At 40.9% G+C, this 21,583-nt stretch overlaps 2 protein-coding genes across 7 annotated transcripts; one reads left to right on the top strand and one right to left on the bottom strand.

The window, feature by feature from the left end:
* Positions 1-856: 856 nt before the first annotated feature.
* Positions 857-13,318, top strand: LOC116852165. 4 transcript variants are annotated; one of them, XR_004379708.1, is made up of 3 exons: positions 4,481-5,173; positions 11,020-11,649; positions 11,980-12,131. XR_004379708.1 is itself a non-coding variant. In XM_032832241.1 (2 exons), exons 1-2 carry the CDS (start codon positions 1,239-1,241, stop codon positions 12,304-12,306), a joined length of 384 nt encoding a protein of 127 aa, XP_032688132.1. In that variant the 5' UTR covers positions 857-1,238; the 3' UTR covers positions 12,307-13,318. The 4 variants fall into 4 exon arrangements, 2 of the variants coding, with proteins under 2 accessions (XP_032688132.1, XP_032688133.1); XR_004379709.1 differs by lacking the exon at positions 4,481-5,173 and adding an exon at positions 5,235-5,768 and having other exon boundaries at positions 11,436-11,649; XM_032832241.1 differs by lacking the exons at positions 4,481-5,173; positions 11,020-11,649 and adding an exon at positions 857-1,295 and having other exon boundaries at positions 11,980-13,318.
* LOC116852163 lies at positions 13,042-20,838 on the bottom strand. Of its 3 annotated transcripts, none has more exons than XM_032832233.1 (11): positions 20,528-20,838; positions 20,007-20,242; positions 18,927-18,987; positions 18,573-18,844; positions 18,288-18,489; positions 18,017-18,179; positions 17,852-17,929; positions 17,590-17,747; positions 17,370-17,492; positions 16,575-16,719; positions 13,042-16,475 (listed from the first exon to the last, which is right to left on the bottom strand). In XM_032832233.1, exons 2-11 carry the CDS (start codon positions 20,114-20,116, stop codon positions 16,090-16,092), a joined length of 1,698 nt encoding a protein of 565 aa, XP_032688124.1. In that variant the 5' UTR covers positions 20,117-20,242; positions 20,528-20,838; the 3' UTR covers positions 13,042-16,089. The 3 variants fall into 3 exon arrangements, with proteins under 3 accessions (XP_032688124.1, XP_032688125.1, XP_032688123.1); XM_032832234.1 differs by lacking the exon at positions 20,528-20,838 and adding an exon at positions 19,344-19,432 and having other exon boundaries at positions 20,007-20,154; XM_032832232.1 differs by having other exon boundaries at positions 17,852-18,179.
* Between the last annotated feature and the right edge of the window lie 745 nt (positions 20,839-21,583).

Below are 21,583 nucleotides of genomic sequence, written 5' to 3'. Positions count from 1 at the left end.
ATAATCGACTAAATACACTTCCAGAATAGAATCCGGACATTTTCCTTTTGTTCTAACACTCAATAAATAACCATAAAATTAACATAACGAAATAACGAGGAATGTGAGTTGAAAAGGAAGACTTTGTTCATTTTCTCGCTTTTGACGTCATCAATCAAAAGTTTCGCGTTAAGTCGTCATTTAAATCAACATAACAATAATTTATGCCTAAAATCCGCAGTAAAATCCGCGCCAAATATCAGTAACATAACATTGATGTAATAAAAACGTAACAATGTAACTATAATACCGTGTGTTACAACATGTATACGATATTACGACATCGATGTTATGTTATGTTACTTAATATTTATTGGATTGTCCCAATTATCCTATTCTTCAGGTATCGGCACTCGAAACACTTTTATAATCCCTTAATAATCAAGAACGGAAAAAATTGCATGTTTCTCTTCAAGGTACAAAACTTACGTTAGAAACAATTTCTATCCATTATACGTATCTTTAAAAAGATGGATGACGTGTGAAGAGGAGACAGGAGACAATTATCTAACGTTGACTCTTGAAGCGAACGTTAATCATGACTCCTTTTGATATTTTCCTCGAGGAGAGGAATGCATCGTCGTAGCGGTAGCTTTCGCAAGGACATCCAGTTTAACTCCACCATATCGTCCGCATGTCTACTGTATACGGAGTCACAAATGTTTGTATACTTGGATGAGACTCATTAATTTGTACAATATTGACTCGCTAATTTGTTACACATTTGACAAATGTCCTCGCCGTACTGACAATCGTCTTATTTCTCGTGCATGTATCTGTTACACGCTGCCACGCGTCTCGAGGCTGCGATAGTCGCTTTCGACGGCACTCGCGCAACACCATGTAGATGCACGGAGCAGTGGCTGGCGCGTTCTCGCTGGCAGCATCTCTCCCGCGAGTTCTCTCTTCATTAGTCGGCGAACGCGCGGCGGCGAACGCGGTGCTCGATCCACGTCGCCGACGATGATGTGCCTGGCCTCGACTCGCTTGGAATCCAGCATTCGCGTCGCAACCAAGCGTCGGCCCGTCGTTCCCGTTGGTGCAGGCTGATCCTGCTGAACGAATCTCGCGATCGATGCACACAGCAGGATCGCTGCACGCTCGAGCGGCACACAGATCGCCCTGAGAGGAGAACAGATTCGCACGTCCGTGGCGCACGACGATGCGATGATCGGCCAGAAAGTGGTGGGAGAGCCAGCATGAGGTGTTTCCAGAGCTTTTTCAAGCACACCTGGCGACCGCAGCAGGTGCATCAGGTGAGGAGATACAATAGACACGGCGATGATTTCCTTTTCCGCTTGTGGTCGTCGCGCAAACACTCGCTGACGACGGCGATAACGAGCCACATGGCACAAAAATCTCACATTATTTTACATTAAACTTAGGAAACTTTTAATTACGTTGCTAAAGATAGTAGCGATATTATCACGGCCTTTTCTTATGAAATATTTTTTTACGAGACTTTTGATGAACCTTGAAGCCAAACATTAATACAAGGTTTTCCTAGTTAACTCGAAGTTGTCTTGTGCTTAAGTTAATATCATTTCGATAGCTATTAAAATATGACTATCTTGTCGTCTTAAATTGACGTTTTAGCAGTATTAACGTGTTGCTCTCCGATAGAAGAAATTATATTGTATATTCATGGAAAAGAATGAATGTAATTTATTGAGATATTGTAGCAACATTTTAAGTATGATAATATTGACTTTTGTGTTATGTTGGGACCTTATCAAAATAGATCGATCGTCGAATTTCTTCACGTTCTATTTATGATTATCTCGTTGATAGCCGACATTGTATGCGATATGCGCTATCAGATAAGAAGGTACATTTTAATTCGTAGTTTATATCTTAATAGTACACGAGAACTAACGAAATTAAAATACAGCAACCATCGCATTATTCTTATCACACAAGAAAGGAATTTGGCCCCGCGAAACCGTGATAACTCGTCAGAGTTTTCGCGTTCCTCAACTTTTCGACGCACAGTCCCGATTCGTGTCCTTCTTCGCCGCTGAGAACCGGAATGTAATAGCGAATTCCGTCGGACGTACAAAAAGTAAATTGTAAGCGTCTGAAAGGCCGTCGTACGCGAGTATACGGTTGGTTGTAAAACTGCTTAGACGCAAAGCAGCTGGAAGCTCAGCAAACTGCCAAAATTGAGAATCATTACCAACAGACTTGCCCGATAACTATGTTATTGATTATTATTGTTACCAGTTGTTATCAGTATTATTATTACCAGTTGTTATCAGTATTATTAGTATTATTATTTAACATTGCTAATTGTATTATTGTAGCATAAGTCCGTCGGTAACGGATTCTTAATTTTGACAATTCGGTGAGTTTTCAACTTTAGAGTGTCTAAACTGTTTTGCATTCCAATGTATATATAGTTGCATTGATGCTATGCCATTCACCAGATTAATAATCACTAGAAAATTTCGACCAGTCGTGTCCGTTTGTAGCTGATCGTTTTTCATGTCCTGCTTAAAATATTTGATAGAAAATGATTGGATAAGATTGAAATGGATAGAATTTCTATATTGATTTATACGACTTATTATGCACCGAAGCCGTACAATATAGACTTTCTATATATTTTAATCATATTTTATAATATTATTCTTTTCAGTCATCTTGAATATTGATGTTTGTATAATATATTGATATTTCTGAATCATAGTAAATATCGCATTATGTATTTATTATTATTTTATAATAAACTACTTATAATATTCTTTCATAATAATTCTATTCATAATGATGGTTACAAAATGATCAGATAAAAATGAAAAGAATATCTATATAGTTTAATCATATCTTATGATACCATTCTTTTCCATCATGTTGAATATGAAAGTTGCTATAATCAGTTTATATTTATCAATTATAGGCAATACATGGTATATGAATTCACTTACGAAATTTCGTAAATAAGTTGTGAAATATGTGAATCAAAATCACCATAAAATATGATATACGAATTTTTTATCATTTTTTATCCAACATTTTAAGCAGGGTTAAATGTTGATTCATCCGGTAAGCGGGAATGTATCAAAACAAAAGTGACATTTTGACAGCTGGACGACCCATACATACGTGTTTTTATCAAAAGTTTATCCGCTCACGTGTAATGCACAATCAGTAGAAGAAGAGTAAGAATGTTAAAAAAAGATAAGAAATTAATATATAAAATTATAATTATTAAATTATTATTAACACGTATGTATTAGGTGTACAACTTTGCTTCCGCCGTTTTCCTATAGATGGCTTTAGCGGTAAGTGGTGGTCGAAATAAATAGATCATAGACGTCATACAATAAACTTGGGCATCTGTCAACATAACCCCATAGAAACATTAGTCGATTTGTGTCTGCATCATAAAGTTATTCTCGATTGAAAATGTCAGTTTACGAGCCAAATTTTCGTCATTTGCGGGAGGTTTTAATTTTCTGCTTCAATATGAAGAAATCTGCGGCTAAGGCTCATCGAATGCTCTCAAATACTTATAGTGAGGCCGCAATTAGTGAAAGAACATGTCGTGAGTGGTTTCAACGCTTCAAGAACGGTGATTTTGAAGTCGAAGACCGGCATAGCGGTGGAAGAGAGAAGGTTTTCGAAGATGCAGAATTGAAGGCATTACTTGATCAAGACTCGTGTCAAAATCAAGAAGAATTGGCACGATCATTGGGAGTGACTCAACAAGCCATTTCAAAACGCCTCAAAACCATGGGAATAATTCAGAAGCAAGGAAATTGGGTGCCGTACGAATTGAAGCCGAGAGATGTTGAACGGCGTTTGTTTGCTTGTGAACAGCTGCTTGAAAGGCAAAGACGGAAGGGATTTTTGCATCGCATTGTGAATGGGGACGAAAAATGGGTTCATTACGATAACCCCAAGCGCAGAAAATCATGGGGAATTCCCGGCCATGCTTTTACGTCGACGGCCAAACCGAATATTCACGGCTCCAAGGTCATGCTCTGTATTTGGTGGGACCAGCTCGGCTTGGTAGTGTATTATGAGCTGTTAAAACCGACTGAACAATCACAGGCGATCGGTATCGAACGCAATTTGCGTTTGAGCCGAGCATTGAAAAACAAACGGCCGCAATACAACGAGAGACACGATAAAGTGATTTTGCAGCATGACAATGCTCGACCCTATGAAAGTGATCAAGACATACTTGGAAACGTTGAAATGGGAAGTCCTATCCTACCCGCCGTATTCTCCAGACGTTGCTCCCTCTGACTATCACTTGTTTCGATCAATGGCACACGGCCTGGCTGACCAGCACTTCCGGTCTTATGAAGAAGTAAAAAATTGGATTGATTCGTGGATCGCCTCAAAAGATGACCAGTTTTTTCGACGCGGGATTCGTACGCTGCCCGAAAGATGGGAGAAAGTAGTGGCCAGCGATGGACAATACTTTGAATCATAAATGTATAACCAATTTTTTACAATAAAGCCTCGAATTTCGGAAAAAAACGGCGGAAGCAAAGTTGTACACCTAATACGAAACGTCAAACTGTCAAAATGTATAAGTGTGCCTCGACCACAGGAGTGTGGTCACAGCATGCTTTCCTCTCTTCCTCCAGAGAGATGGAATCGACGACACCCGTGTGCGTCGCGATTCGAGCATTTTATTTGACCGTGGAAATCTCGCAACCGGATAAAAGCGACCTTCATGAATAAATGTATTAGTAAGCGGAAAAAAAAGAAACAACACCACTTCAACCGAGCGTTATGCACAAATGACTCATGAATTTCGTCGGTATTATGTAACGTGTACCATTATCACATCAGCCTGCACGCGACCAAGGCCACTGTAGACATTATTATTCCTTTCTTTGTTTTCTGTTAACGATGCAACTTCAATACGCGTGTTATCACGCCGAGTCGACGGATATTCGTCAAAGTTTCGTCGACTGGACAACAACGATCGTGAGCGCGATTTCTGAGCGGTCGAGCTGCTCGCGAAGGACCTTTCCGTCGCGGATCGCGATGACCCTCGCGGTGGCGCGGGGCCTCATCGCGTTAACGACAAAGCGCACTCGAGCGCGCTTCTCTCGTGGGTCCTTACGTCGCGCGAAGTAGCCTGAAAGAGACTGTCTGGCAGAAGTTACGCAAGGTAGCGATTTTTACTATTACGTCGTAATTACGCGGAAGCGTGCGCCGCGTCCTCGACGAAGAGACACTTGTGCTTGCGACTGTTCGTTCTATTTCATTGTGCGCACGTTTTCGTGACGTATCCGCCGTGTAGTTTGCATATAACGCGGGTATAAAAACATGTTTTTGTGTTTCACCGCGTAGTTCCGTCGCGGTGCGCGAAACCGATGTGATCGTAATGTGATCGTAATCCGATAGCCCTTCGTAGTAGAAGGAGGAGAAAGAGAAGTAGGAGAAGCGTCCATTAACCGGCCGATCAGGGGTCGCGGTTGATAAGCGCTGATAATAACTTGCGCCGGGCAGTTAACTGGCCAGTTCCTACAGCGAATCGCGCGAGCGAGCCACGGCGAGCGGCCGACGACGGTAGTCGTCGTCATCGACACGTTCTCCAAAAGTGACGTGGGCAGTTTGCGCGCTCGACCGTCTGAGGAGAGGCAGAGGGAATCGGCCCCCCTCGTGACAGGTGTGACAGCTGGAATCTGAGGTGACGCGATGAAACGTCAAGTATGAGCACGGACGAGCACCGCGCTAAGAAGTATAGATTCGCGCTCGACAATGTGAGTGCTTCCCCAGCTTCCTCCTGCTCCTCGTCCTCGCGCGATCACGCAGCGGACTTGAACGTAGCGCGTCGTCGCGCTCTGCCGCGGGCCTCTTCGTCGGAGTAAGAGTCAGAGAAGTGCTTTCGGAAACGCACATCTTCGTGTCTCTATTAGAAAGTGCGCTCGCAACGCTACGCGATGTACCCGGTGGCTGCTTCAATTTCGACGGTGAAACCGCGGGAGATAAACGGTTGTACGGCTCGCAATATGCGCTGACTGCACTGTTAAATCCGTAGTGTCAAATTATACTCGATTTGAGTTATTTTTAACCATTCCTATAAGTTGCCACTGCTCCTACTAAATATGTCGTTAATTTAACTAATGTAATGGAGTTAAATAATTTAACTTAGGAAATGTATTAAATTTGACTAAAATTTAGTTTATTTTTTATTATGTGCACGTTAATGTAACCTTTGTTTTAGTAAAAAAATGACTTAATAAACCCCTGCACTGTTAAATCCGTAGTGTCAAATTATACTCGATTTGAGTTATTTTTAACCATTCCTATAAGTTGCCACTGCTCCTACTAAATATGTCGTTAATTTAACTAATGTAATGGAGTTAAATAATTTAACTTAGGAAATGTATTAAATTTGACTAAAATTTAGTTTATTTTTTATTATGTGCACGTTAATGTAACCTTTGTTTTAGTAAAAAAATGACTTAATAAACCCCTGCACTGTTAAATCCGTAGTGTCAAATTATACTCGATTTGAGTTATTTTTAACCATTCCTATAAGTTGCCACTGCTCCTACTAAATATGTCGTTAATTTAACTAATGTAATGGAGTTAAATAATTTAACTTAGGAAATGTATTAAATTTGACTAAAATTTAGTTTATTTTTTATTATGTGCACGTTAATGTAACCTTTGTTTTAGTAAAAAAATGACTTAATAAACCCCTACACTGTTAAATCCGTAGTGTCAAATTATACTCGATTTGAGTTATTTTTAACCATTCCTATAAGTCGCCACTGCTCCTACTAAATATGTTGTTAACTAATATTTAACTAATGTAATGGAGTTAAATAATTTAACTTAAGAAATGTATTAAATTTGATTAAAATTTAGTTTATTTTTTATTATGTGCACGTTAATGTAATCTTTGTTTTAGTAAAAAATGACTTAATATTGTTTTAAATAAGTTGATTAGATGTGGTTGTTTTTTTAAACTCATGTTTTGTGTTAAAATAGTAAATTTTGACACACGTCCCTTATAGAAATATCATAAATCATTGATAATTACTTATTTTCAGTATTAAAAATACTGGATAATAAGTAATTATCAATGATTCTTAATATGATATTTCTATAATAGGATGATAGTTAAAAATAACTAAATATTGTTTAACTCAAGAAATTGGTTTAAATTTGACCCTCCAATATTTAACAGTGTGCAAGCGTGCCCCTTCTGTCATCCCATAGCGAATGGTTGCGTTCAGGAGAGAAAACTGCTTTGCAACTGTTGTAAAATTCGTGAATCTGATTGGAGTATGCTTTTAATTTTGGTTAAATCCAAGAGCATGTACGAATCAGTTTCACGAATTTTACACAGTTGCAAAGCAGCTTTCTCTGCTGAACGCAGCCAATGTCTCTATGATTTTCCGCGGTCTGTCTTTTCGTCACACTCGCTTATGACGGACGCAACTGTATTCCGAGAAAAAAATGGTTGATCTAACTGAAATTATAGCTCCTTTTTGGCCCCAACTACATCATTTGGTTGTTTTGACACGAAAATGTCAGTAATAACATGCATATAAGATTTTTAAGATTTAAGATTTTTTTAAGATTATTATGACTAAAACTTTATAGTAGAATTTAATAAACGGACGGTTTTCTTGGCTATGACTTATAGAGAGAGAGAGAAAGTAATTATTTCTCTATATAATTATACCCAGGTAGCACATACATGTATCAGAAACGTTTCTTAAAAGTATCTATAGTTTCAGAACCGTAAAGCACCAATAAGAAACGTCTTAACAAGAACTTCTCTGAAATCTTATTTATGAATCGTTTATAAAACGTTTTTTCAACGATTTTTTTCGCAAAAATAACGTTTTACCTAACGTTTTTTGAGTGGACATTTTTACTCATGAACGTTTCGGAAACGTTATGAAACGTTTTGGAAATAGTTATAAAAGGTTTGGTTCTAACGTTTATAAAACATTTTTAAAATGTGTGTGTGCTACCTGGATAAGTACAAGTATCAAAAATTTGTTTTCTCAGTGTATCTCTGGGACGTGTCGTTCCAATTTGTCTCCCAACGGCGGCAACGTGTTCACTGAATCGTCAGTGTATTCCTGGAAAAAAATTACAGAGTAATTAAAAATGATTTGCACACCAGCGGGTAAGAAGGACACGCGCTCCTCTCCCAATCGAGGCTGTGCAACTTGCACTACGGTTTTATATGTTGGACGAGATACACGACATATCGCAGTAAAGTAAACGCGCAAAGTAAACACTGAAGTGAAGCAATGTACGCAGAAATGTACACTTTAGATTGTTACGTTGATAATCAATCATTTTATTGTGTACTGAACTCTCAAACACGGCGCGTCTGGTACTTCACGGTGCGTTAACAGAGCAATTTCTGTTTTCATTAGCGCAAAATTAAATACGTTATCGAAAGTGTTTACTTCTCTCCGTGAAAAGCCCGCACTTCTTTCCGTTCCAGTTGTTTGTCCGACACCGTTTTCCTTTAACGAGATATCTTGAAACAAGTCGGGGCCGCTTTTTATGAGGCCGTGTAAACGTTAAAATTCTCTCAAACGAGTTTTCGACATTATGCTGTCCGACTCGAATGCGCGTCTATTATTTACTCGCCGCCGTTTCTTTCTGTTTTATTTCATAATAATTGCTATGAGATGCGGGGACCGCTATCAGTGAAAGCGACGAAATTCTGTCAGAGATTTGTTAAAAACGACTTCGGTCGACCGCCTCTCTAATCAGGTCGTTGACTGTTGTCGCGATCCTTGAACGACGCGACCAACGTAGTGAAAGTCGCGTTAGCGCGTAACCTAACGAGTCCAACTAAAAAAAGCGCAAGTTGATCGGGAAATATCGGCTTACACGTGCGCGCGAATCGCCTCAACAGAATATAATTTCAAGTTATATATAATTTAAAGCACCCTTTAAATTGATATATACGGCTGTACACAAATTCTGCGACGGATGCGAGATCCCTGAAACTAATTGAGGAGTTGGATGCAATAACAGCGATTCTAAACGTAGAAATCCACAATGCAATATCTATATCTTGGAAAAGAAAAAAATTGTCTATTTCTTCGATTTGTAGTTACAGAATACCCAGATAACGCAGAGAATTCAAAAAGAATTCGAGAAGAATTCAGTCGTATGTTACCAATTCTGAGTTGATTTTCAGATGCAAAAAGAATTCTTCAGAGTTCAGTTCAGTGAAAAGAATTCTTTTTGCATCTAAACTCAAAATTGATGACATACGACTGAATTCATTTTGAATTTTCTGTGCTATCTGGGTCCTCGAATTCGTAAGCATTCCTCAAGATCAAATTTAAAATGAAAAAATTCTCCGAGCTCGATCGTAAAACTCCACTTTTTACATGTTGAAATATCGACCAATTGATATGCAAATATCAGTAACTCGTCTTCAGTCCTATTCTGAGATATTCACAGATTCTAAAACTTCCATAAAGTAAAAGTACTAATATCTGGACACTAATAACATTGATACCTAACTCTGGACATTCATAATGTTTTTATATATACTCATTAAATTTTTAAACTTCCAATATAAAATATACATGCATTTTATGTTGAAAATTTACAGGGTTGCTACAGAAAATTAATTTTGAGATTCCCTGATTTTTTCATGTTTTTTAGACGACAGTGAAGAATTTTCTATTACCAATATATAATTTTCAATTTTAACGTTTAGGAACAGGGACTACAGAAAAAGTAGCTTATATTATTAAAAATAAGACAAATTTAGTTTAGTAACATAATATTCCCAACATATATTCTTGAAAATGTACATTTAGGCTAACAAAAATTATATCAGTATTAGAGAAAAGAATGTAGTTATGTGATGGAAAAGAATGATTGAATGAAAAAACGCTGACAAGGAACATTCGCGAAGTGTCTGTCTCCGATTTCGATGAAACTTGGCATATTTATAGAATGGTCAAAAATAAGAGACTCATATTTTTTTTATCGGCAATATCTCAGATTTAAGGTGTGAAATTACCCCTCAAAGTTTTACGCCTTTTTTGCTATCTTTGTAACTATTGGAGATAGAAAAAAACTTTTTAGCCTATTTTATTTTTTATAAAAAACCGTATAACTTTTATCTAAAAAGTTTTTTTCTAGCTCCAATAGTTACAAAGATAGCAAAAAGGGCGTAAAACTTTGAGGAATAATTTCACACCTTAAATCTGAGATATTGCCGATAAAAAAATATGGGTCCCTTATTTTTGGCCATTCTATAAATATGCCAAGTTTCATCGAAATCGGAGACACACTTCGCGAATGTTCCTTGTGAGTAAAATATAAATTTTAATTATTTTGTTAACACACATTATGATGCATAGACTAGCATAGATGTATATATATTCAATATTATATAATTAAGAAAATCTTATTTATTTTTAAATAACATTTAAACTTCTATACTATGCCTATAAACTATAAAATGTTAAAATAAAAAAAAAATATAAACATATAATGAAAAATATAAAAATATAAACAACTTGACATATTAATAAAATCTCCAGTGACTCTAAATTTAGTAAATGTTTAGAGATTATGTATTCTTTTCTTATAACTCAGGGAAGGTTACTTTAGTTTTAAGGAATTATCAGGAAAAGCCAAAATTCCAGCTTATTTTATATTTTTCCCTGACAAATTCCGGTTTTCCATGGCAAATTTAAATTCCATGACTTTTCTCGGTTTTCTTTGTTTTTCAGGTCTGTAGCAACCCTGTTTTAAATATTCGTATTTAAGAACCAAAACAATAAGAATATTCAAAGTTAGGTACCAATGTTATCAGTGTCCAAGCACTGATACTTTTATCTTACACAGATAGAATATAGAGAATAGAGATTGACGATCCAATGATCACAGGAGTGAAGCTGAACGAAACGACAGCGTTCGGTCGGATTACGTTGTTAATCGCATCCAGCTTCTTCATTATGTGCACTGTGAGTTACTAATGCGCGTTATCGATCGTAATAGATGACGATGGTGCCGACGCCCGGGTCCATATGGGATTACACCTACGTGCCACCGATCGTGAATACGGTGTGCGGCATCGTCGCGGAGCCGCAGCGGAGTCCCTTCCCCTCGAGAAGCCGGATTCCTCAAGTACGCGTAATAACGCGGCCACATCTTCCTTTCACCTTCCGATTCTCGTTCGCTCGAGCGTTTATCGAGCGTTCCGTTTCAAAATTCCCGTTAGACTCCTCTCTCGCGCGGAAAATCCGCCCCGTTTTCATAGGAAAAGCAGGTAGCCAACATAACAACAAGGTAGCATTCGATGACAGATCCGCGGCTGAATCCGGAAACCGCAGACAGATGATAAATGTTATCTGGCAGATCACAACACACTCGCAGACTTACAACAGACGTCGTGTCTGTTTGTCAACTTTCAGTTGTGCCAGATCTTTCTTTCCTCGTGCGCAACGATATTATACGATAATATTCCTCATGCATACTCAACGAGGCTTAGGAATCTCTTTCAATCGAGGACCGATGACGCGAGCACATAGGATCTCGCTTTTTCCCGCATCGTATTCTCTGAAATAATCCGAGTGAGAATTCGTTACTGCGACGAGCACATCGAGTATTTACTAGGAGAATTATAAGGTTCATATAAATATTTGTTATTTAAAACTTGTCTCAGGTGAGATATTCGGATTTGAATATAGAGTTAGATGTGAATCCTTCAGCTGAATCTCCGTTACAAACATAGGCGAGTTTTTTAATTCATCGATGGATCCATCGATAAATTAAAAAACTCGACCATAACGTCGCATATATCAGATGATTCGAAGTAGAAAATTAAAATCTAAATCTCCCACGTGAGATAACCAGATCCGGATTTAGATTAAGAGTAATTAGTAGATTAAGAGTCATTCAAGTAATGACTATTAATACAGACTTAAAGGCAGTGTAACGATCGGCAATCTCTTACAGGTGGATCCGCCGTCGAGGTTCGAGCCGAGTAAGACGACGGAGATGCGCCACCACGTCGGCGAGACCGAGCTGAGCGAGGTGCAAGTGATCGCGACGTTGCCCACAAATAACGTCACTATGTCCACGTCGCCGTCGGCGACGACGTCGCCGTACACCGGCGAGCTCTCCTGCAGAAACGGCAGCTGCAAGGCTCAGAGGAGCCGCGTCGAGCCGCGACTCGAAAGTCCTTGGCACAGACTCAAGACCGTCTTCCTGGTGTCCGTGATCGTGGCGTTCCTGCTTTGGGTCATAGTGTACACCTTGCTGGACCAGTATCAGATCCTGTGACCTCCAGTCGACGTGGCTTCGCGCGACACGCTTCATCAGCGTGTGACGGTCGCCGCGCAGGTCCTGCGGTTCTGTAATCCTGGATCCTTCGTGCTCTCCGTCATCGCGACCGTCGCTATAAGAATCCCGCGACGAACGTGGTTGCGTGTTTCCCGTGACAACGACTGACGATCATCTCTGGCACGAATTCTTGTCTCACTCGCGCGCAGGAATAATTTTTTCCTCGCGCGAGGAAGAAATGACGACACACGATGAAGAATCTTTTGGTGATTTCGCGTCCAGTGCTTCCGAGAAGTCCCCGCGCCGAGGATTGTCACTGTTAAATCGTGCAAATCCAACATGGCGGTGTATTACATCCGGCTCGCAATGTTTTTTTTTCTTATCGGCAAGAAGCAACAAGTCCGAAGTTCAGGAAGAATATAATCGGAGGGAGACTCGGAGGGACACTTTCCATCGGCCGGAAACGCCTCTGTAAATTGGATTGTAATATTGTATATTTCATATTGTTTTAAAGATTTGCGGCGTCTGTAAATATTCGAGTAAAATACGGTTGTTATACGTAATACATGTAGATTAACCCTTTACTGCCTATACAGGTTCCAAACGAAGTTTGTAGTCGCTGTTAAAAAATTAAAAAATGCTGCAAATTTTTTACACCGAGTTACGAATAATACTGAAGATTCTTAATATTTAGAAATTGCGCTGTGTATGTGTGTATATATGTGTGTGTGTGTGTGTGTGTATGTGTGTTCTTTATTAATTCTATAAAACGTCAGTTCAATCAAAAAATTCGTTCGTCTTCCTCCAGCACGACGCTTACGCTAATCCAACAAAGAGGAAAAGAACAGAAACGAACTTTTTGATCAATACAGATCAATGGTGCTCCATGGTTTTTTTTGGCAAAGATTGTAACAGGCGAGAGTTAGAACGACTGCGACGGGGAGAGAGAAGAGAATGGATTTGAGTGACTTTTTAATCGATCGTGTACCGCAATAAAAAGCTGTGCAACGTGTCCTTCGATTTTATCGGTAATTTTGGTAACCATAAAGAGACCGTGAGGGCCGCTAAAGACCTTCTCCCTTTGCTGCGACACGTTCAAATTATTTACAATCACATATACTTTAGAGAGCGTTAATGTGTCAAACACGCTCTCTTCTCCCCCGGGAAGCCGCAGTGTGAAATTGTCGTCGGTAAAAAATATATCTGACTGCGCACGATCGGACATGTATCTTGCGAAACAACAACACGATGACAATGGCGATAATAATAATGACGACGATGATGACGATGATTACTTTGGCGTGTCGCGGTCCGCGGCGGTTGGCGCGGTCGGAAGCGACGTCGTTGTCGAAGACGAGCAGCAGGTCGGAATGACCGACGACCAGCCGACTGGCACGCGGGATCGAGAAACGCAGATGCGACAGCAACTTCAGAGCGTGTCGAGATCAGCGCGAGACGACGAGGAGCCGGACGATGACGACGACGACGACGATGACGACGACGTGATCGTCTATTCCTCGTGTGCTATTTTATCGGGCCATCGCATCGGCGTTGTACATCGACCACGCGTTTCGTATTTCAGTTCACCGCGGTGGCGAGCGACGGAGGTGCGACGTCGCGGGTGATTGTGATCGGCTGGGACGGCTTTCGCTCGAGACTGATGCTCTTCCTGATTGCGTGCCTTATCATTTGGGCCTGCGTCTTCTTTCCTCTGCTCGACACTTGAAGCGTCACGACGAGTACAACGACATCGAGGACTTAATACCGATAATACCGATTATTCGATTACGACGATATCAATTACGTTCGCACATACTTTCTCGCGTTTACATGTATGTATTGATATATATTATATATATATATACGCGTCCAATAATAATTATAACTTTACATTTTTGGTATATTAAATATTTACACGCTGTATGTGTAGTCATAAATATAATCATTTACGTAATTTTTCGACAGTGGTTTTCATAGAGAACAGAGATTGCAAGAAACTTGAACAGACAGTGTCTCTTCTCTCTCTCTCTTTTTTTTTTCTTCCTTTTGTTGCGGGCGCCTGCTCTAGCGACGTTTCTCCGACGTTTCTACACGAACTCCGTCTGATCATCTAATCCCCTCAGGATTAGTCACAATTATCAGATTAATCGATAACACAACCCGCAACGAGTATTCTGGTTAACTCCGTTAACGATGTTTATCTTGGATCAACGGAAAGTATCACTTACGATAATCAAGCAGCGAGTTGATGTGATTTCGTAAACGTGCTATTTATTCAAGCTACGAAATCCCATCAACGGGCAACCATTGAGATTATTACACGCGATGTTTTTCTTCTTTCAACAAGATAACGTTATAATCTATCGTTAACGTGGCACAGAATACCGTTGGAAGCTGGGGATCGTCGCGCGTGCGCGATTTCTCCGTTCGATTATCATACTTCTTCTTACTTATGGAACACTTTCGTTGTAGCATATTATATACGTACGCCGTTATTTACAAGGAAACATAACTTACGGAGTAAACGTCTCGGCCGTGAGCGTTCGTTCTCGCGGACGAGGATAATATTGAGTAATGTCTTACGGTCTCATTAGCCGCTACTGCAACGGAGTCTTACGTGAACGATTCGGTTAGTGCACGACAGTAACGACGATCGTAATATATCTAATCGATGATGGCTTAGAATTATCACTAATTTGGCATGTAACAACCTCGTAACGATGTGTTCGTGTTTGTATCGTAAGCGCGCCGCGATTCAAAGAGCTCCCCTGCGAAATACGTGATATTTACAAAAATCTATCGAATTCTGTATTTCTTGGTGGGACGTGCGTCGTCCGTACGCGACAGTGAAAAGTTTTGCCGAGAAGACGTCTACGAGTCGTATCTTTGGTCGACATATATCGGCCCGAAAAAAAATATACTGAAATTTAAAATACGTAACAATTTCCCGAAAAGTCTCAATTTTTCCAACATATACAATTTTATCGAAATATTGAAAGAATATATAATTTTATTTAATAATAATAATATAATTTTTTCCGAAAATCATATCAACGAATGTTTCGAAAAAGCTGTATTTTTTGGGAAAATTGTTTTTCTGAAGATTGCCCCGGTATTCGGATTTCGGTATTATTATGATTATGACTTCTCTCAGAAGATGGCTTCAATATCCGAACTTTGAGCTTTCGATTTTTCGGGACAATGCATATCCACCATATCTCTAGCGTGGAGTAAATACACAACAGTGCGACGTGATCGGCGATAAACGTGAGCGAAAAGAAAACGCGATGCCTGTGGAAATAAAACCGAATCGTCTGAGCGCGCGCGAGAAAGACGAATTAAAATAACATCGGAGGGGCCAGTAAATGCATTTGGAATGCCACGATATATATTGTCTGTTACCCGAGTAACCAAAAGCACGTGTTCGCGGAATTAATGTTTAAAAAAGAGGAGATAACAAATCCGCGTTCTCGCCGTCGCGCAACGTAATCGACTGTCCTTGTCGTGTATACGACGAAATTAAACGCCGGTATTGCCGACAATAATCGCAGGCAGCGCCGAGACGTATGAAAATTCTTCTACTGTACGCATTAAGACGGCGAGCGGCGAATACTTGGAGTTTACGATAATACGGCACAAAAATAAATAGATTTCCGAATATGTATATATTAATTAACATTATCGACGTAGGCGATTTCACGCGAAGAAGATTAGCTGCCGATTGCCTGGCGGCTCGTTGAGATTGATGACACTCCCTTACGTGAAGATTAAACTAAAGGTCGCTTATATTCGCGGCTTGTACGTGAGAGTGACGTGAAACGTCTGCACGTCCATCTCGGTGCAATCCTGCGGACCGATGGTGCCGTCGCCGCCTTGGCTGCTAGCGGTGGTGCACGCGTGTTCTCTGACGGGCCGCTCCTCGATGATATCGCGGCTGCTGTCCAGGATCTTCTTCTCGACCGGCTGCTCTACCGTTACTACTCGCACGATCTTCGTCTTCATCGTCTCCAAGGAGCGCGACTTGCACGTCGCCTCCGCTACGCGCGTCTTCGCGCCGTTCTCCTTGTTGCGACGAGACGAACTGCGGTGCAGACGTTGCTTCTCCCTGGAGGACGTTCTCCGTAGACTCGGCCGCTTCACGGACTCCGCGCTGGCGCTTAGACCCGTGGCTAAAAAACGAGACCATTGTGACCGCGGCTCGAAGAGTCAGACTAGGACGGCACGCGTATTTTTTATTTATTTATTTATTCCGTCGTTTTCGCGCTTACCGATGTTGCCGGAGGAGGAGCGGTTGGAACCACGCAGAACGTGTATCGCCGTGGGGTCGCTGTCCGTTGCCGTCAGTCTTTCTCCGACCGGCGTGAGAAACCACTCGGATCGAGTGCGCATTCGCGCGGCTTGCCTCTCGTGAACCTGCAGATTGAATGAATAAATGGATGAATGAGTGAATGAATCACTTATTAAGTGTCTCGAAATTGCGTTCCTTTGACCATTGAACGTGTTACAGCTTCATGACAGGAAGAAAACAAGAAGCTAACAATCTAAGAATTAATTCCAATTAAATAATCAAAGATTTGAATTTGAAAAGAATTTCAGATTATCGCCGAGGATTAATAGCCGATCGCGTATCCACTTAGCGACCTCAAAGTAAAGACACTATAGCGCAAGTCTTTACAAAGTAAAGACGCTGTAGCGCAAGTTTTGTATAACAATTTCTAAAATTCTACAGCAAGATATCCGGAAGACCATACATTTCTGTAAGTATTGTTCAATACTGTTGATGCTGTTTATTTATCTTTGGATCTGTTATTTCTTTAAATTAGTTCTAAAGTCTCTGGTACGAGCCGCCACTTTCCTTAACGAGAAATTGAGATAATGATAGCTATCAAAATGATAGCATTTTTTCCATCATTTGCACGAATGTTTTACACGAGATGAAGTTATAAATGTGTTAATTGAAATCCCTAGTCATCATACGCAATCATCGCGGCGATGTTTATGAGTCAACGTCATCCGACTGGTCACACTTAACCGTGGGGTGAGGAAAAGAGAAGCAACCTTACCTGCGGCAGATAGCTGAGACTCTTGGTGCTCTCAGCGTAGCGATTCACCGCGCGAAGCTCATCTAACGTCATTCCCGCGTGTCTAGAATGATGGCTGCCGTTGCTGGACGACCGACTGGATGCCTGTAAGAAGCGGGTCCGCGGTTGCTTCAATGGTCTTCGTATTAACGTACACGATGTACCGCAATCGCAGTTTCATTTGACTTTCGTAAACAGTTACCTGGAACAGGCCGTTCTCCTCTAAACTAACCGAAAGACGCGTGTAACTCTCGAGCAAGGTGTTCTCGGGAATCATGCCTAACGACGAAGTGAGATCCAAGGATTCTGGCATGTGAATTAGCGCCGGGGTTGACTGCGATTCCTCCTGATGCGACATACCTTCGCATACATTAACAACCGTTACGATAATTCCACAAAGTGATTGTCAAATAGAGCATTTGGTTACCAGATACATTCTAAATTACTTTAAATTACCCACTTACATTCTAAATTAAATTTCAGTCCCCATCTCTCGCACTCGTATTGCAACCACGTTTTCTCGGCTTCCAACGACAGCTGTCCTAAAAGTTCGCAAGAATTACGGTATACTTGTGATTTTACCGTAACAATATCGTGCGACAATACAGGATATATATATCGATACTTACTCGACACGAGAGTATCTGGTGGATATCGAAAACTGAAGATCCAGTCCTCCTCCACTTTCAATATTCTACCGGTGATGCGCGCGTAAAATTCGTAGTTGTCTCTGCCGAAAAGATTCGATACGCCGAAATTGTCTATCATGAACTTGGTGACGCGCGTGGCAACCTGAGAATAAAATGCGAGTGTTATTGACGAGCTTCAACTAACTAAACGAAAGGACACAATTGTTTAACGACAACACAATCTGTACAAAGTAGAGATATCGCTGTTCACCTTAAATCTGAGGACATCTTCCATCTTGGCGGTTTTGCCGTCGCTCACGCAGCTCTGAAAAAACGACGGTGCCACGGATACCCCCAGGGCTTCGCTGGACATCCCCGTGTGCGCTCGTTCGCTATTTACCGCTACTACCCTGAATGTCCCGAACAGCAGCACCAGCAGTCGTTGCGTGTATATCGGCAAGGAGGTAATTAATCTGCGAAACGAATTTCCTGATAGAGTTACGACGGACCGGCTTTTGTGCGCGAATAATAACGGGAACATTGCTGCGAGAATTACTTGTGTATCTGGTCCCGTTGTTGTTCTATGCTATCCAGTTGAATTACGGTGAACAATTGTTGCTCCCCTTCCCTCCCGAATACACCACCCGGTATTTTGCGTAGAAATTTCTTCAGAACACTAGCTATCGTGTAAACGCTAAAATTGTCCATATTGACCAAGTGTCCGGTTTGCAGAAAGTGAATGAGTTTCTTCATGTTACCCTGGTGACCAGGCGCTCGGAAAACATCTTTCCTGAGTGGAGCTTCCTTGTTTAATTTTAATATAAGGACCTAAAACGAAAAGGAATGACTGTGATCGTCTCGTGTGTTTTAAACGCTTTTGCCGATGGGGAAAAGCGTTCAATCTACTTACCAATAAAGGCCCGGGAATATCGTTCTTGCATACTTCGTCGAGGGGTACCCCAAATTTGACTCTATGAAAAGAAAAGCAGATTCACATACGTTACTCGTACGACTAACACGATGTTTGCGTTTGTATTGCGACTCCAAAGACGACAGTGAGAAAATGCGTGAACTTTCGGACACAATTTGGACCAAGGTTGACTTTGTCTAAAATGCGGGACAGTCTCGGTGTGTTGAATTAAAGACTTCATGGTGAAGCTGACAGTGCGTTTTTTCTGCTTGTTATACAAAACTTGCGCTACAGCGTCTCTACTCTGAGGTCGCTACTTGGATACGGTTGCGCGATCGGCAATTAATGCAATTCTGAGATATCAACACATATTAGTAACACGAGACATGTAATTCTTCTCAAGCTGCCATTACTTACAATTCTACACGCTCCTCCTCAGAGCATCAAACATAAATGCAGAATGTCGAATATCTGTTCGACATATCGTTAAATATCAATTATCATATCTGTGAAAAAATTCAAGTTCTTTATTATCTTAGTTTACTTTTAGACAGCAATACATATTTGCAGTTTTTTTTCCACGTAATATAATCTGTTAATTATGACAAATCACCGCTGTTAGGAATTGCTTTTCTAATTTGTGTGAAAACCATTCGAGATACACTTAGATATGTTTATATCTAATACATTGAGTAACACTTATTAGATATAAAATTGATGATTTGTTTCCTTTATTATTAGTTGAAAATGCATGTTGTCATTATATTTCAAATTACAAATTTCCAAAGATCTGTATATATATTTCAGTTTGCACTGCATGCACATGTAGATTTATATATGTACATGACAGGTGTACAAACATGAGAATTGCCATCAGCCGTTTTTTCTTGGAATTATTTATGTGTTATTACTGTCTCCAGCAACAGAACATGCCAGTATATTTTATACATGTCCAAGAAAACCATATAACCATGCAATGTTTCTGATAATGTCATTAAATGAAACATATTCTCACGAATCAAATTAATTAAAGCACAGAATAGAGAGAATGAGTGCATCATTCTCAAGCAATATACTGACTTTTCAAGGCGTCTTGGGTATGGTGGCACCGAGGAGGGATGTCCACAGCTGGTTACAACATTTCCTAAAGTAGCAGCGCGTCGATGCATTCTCTCGGTCCAGCTGCTCATTGTACGAAATATAAGGATGGCAACGTCATGCGAACACTAACACTTCAGCTTTCACTCTATCGTTATCCTCGAGTGGACGTCACATGTGCTCTTTAAACTCTGGGATTTCTGTGCTTACTAATTGGGCTGAAAGCAGAACACACATTTTGCATCAGTATTTTTTCTCAATTTGTCCAGAAGCAAAGTTTTCAGTATTGTTCTCGCGTCGTGCAAAAGCGCTGTGCAGCAGCTCAAGATTTTATTTCAGTGTACCCGTCAACGGGGCAAATCCCTCCGCGGTAACTTTGCACCCACCTCCACATTTATTCACAATAAACGAATCGACCATTGATCTCTGGTCGACGCTGTCGCGAAGATCGACTCTCAAGTCAACGAATCACAAAGGTAAAAAAAATCGTGGGGAAGTCTCACCGGGTTGGTAAGGACGATGACGGTCGGATCCCGTGGACGCGATCGCTACGGCGGAATGCGATCCGTGAATAACCTAACCGCACGGACCAGTGCGGAGCAACATCGCGTAGCAACGCCGGGCGCGGCAAGTGCTCCCGCGTATACCGCGTCTACGTTTCCATGGAAATGTCGCGGCCCCGGAGTCGGGGCGTCGACATCTCGCCACGCACTCAGCGTCACACAACGTCGACAGCAGCGTGCGCACGGCCGCGCCAGGAGATTAGCATTTTCTCACGTAACCACGGCCACACCACCTCCCGTAATCAAAGCAAAAAATCAATATGGCTGCGCTGCTGTTGATAGAGCAGGCGGTGTTAGGAATATGATCCATTAAATGATTCAATTCTTTGAAACATCATATGGACCAATCAAGGCTTTTCCTTGAACGCTTCCAAGCATTTGTAGCGTCTAATGGATGGCAACCTACGATCGATGAATCGATGTTCGATTCCTCCTTCGAGGATCGATTATTTTGGCCCATTTTCTGGGGGTTGATTGTGTATCTCAAAACGAAGTGAAAATGGCCGCGTTCAGTAGAACAAGTGATCAGTAAGCGCTCAGGGAGCTTTTGTATATGATTTGGCATATTCTTTTAGATCTTCAACTATATTCCAATCAGATGCAAGAGCTCACTGAGCGCTTACTGATCACTTGTTCTACTGAACGCGGCCATTGACAAAAGTGATCAAATTTACTAGAATATTTGTAACTTCATTGGTTAGTGCCTAGTGAATTTGCTCACTTTTGTAATTTTCACTCCATTTCACAATCACACACAATCAACCCCTTGAACCCTCTTTTATCGATAAAAGTGCCTTGAATATAGCTCTCAGCCAATCAGGTGGTTCCTAAGCCTCTTTTAAGCCCGTATCAAACTACCAACTGCACAGGCCAACCCGACTGCCGACTACACTGTCGACTCTCAATGGACCAATCACAGTGAGGCGCTAACTCGGCGCCTCACTGTGATTGGTCCATTGAGAATGGCAATCGTAGTCGGTAGTCGGGTTGGCCTGT

The sequence above is a fragment of the Odontomachus brunneus genome, unplaced genomic scaffold, assembly GCF_010583005.1.
Source record: "Odontomachus brunneus isolate Ranch 3 - 2012 unplaced genomic scaffold, Obru_v1 Obru_scaffold_203, whole genome shotgun sequence".
NCBI classification, from domain to species: domain Eukaryota; kingdom Metazoa; phylum Arthropoda; class Insecta; order Hymenoptera; family Formicidae; genus Odontomachus; species Odontomachus brunneus.
Note: the sequence above shows the minus strand (reverse complement) of the source record. Positions and strands in the feature narration are given on the sequence as shown.

Coding starts and splice junctions, on each gene's coding strand:
- LOC116852165 (XM_032832241.1), top strand. CDS start 1,239: ATGAGGTGTTTCCAGAGCTTTTTCAAGCACACCTGGCGACCGCAGCAG. Junction 1,296..11,979: donor GACCGCAGCAGGTGCATCAG/GTGAGGAGATAC, acceptor AATCTCTTACAG/GTGGATCCGCCGTCGAGGTT.
- LOC116852163 (XM_032832232.1), bottom strand. CDS start 20,116: ATGAGCAGCTGGACCGAGAGAATGCATCGACGCGCTGCTACTTTAGGA. Junction 16,720..17,369: donor GTCTCAGCTATCTGCCGCAG/GTAAGGTTGCTT, acceptor TTCAATCTGCAG/GTTCACGAGAGGCAAGCCGC. Junction 16,476..16,574: donor CTCCTCCTCCGGCAACATCG/GTAAGCGCGAAA, acceptor CTCGTTTTTTAG/CCACGGGTCTAAGCGCCAGC.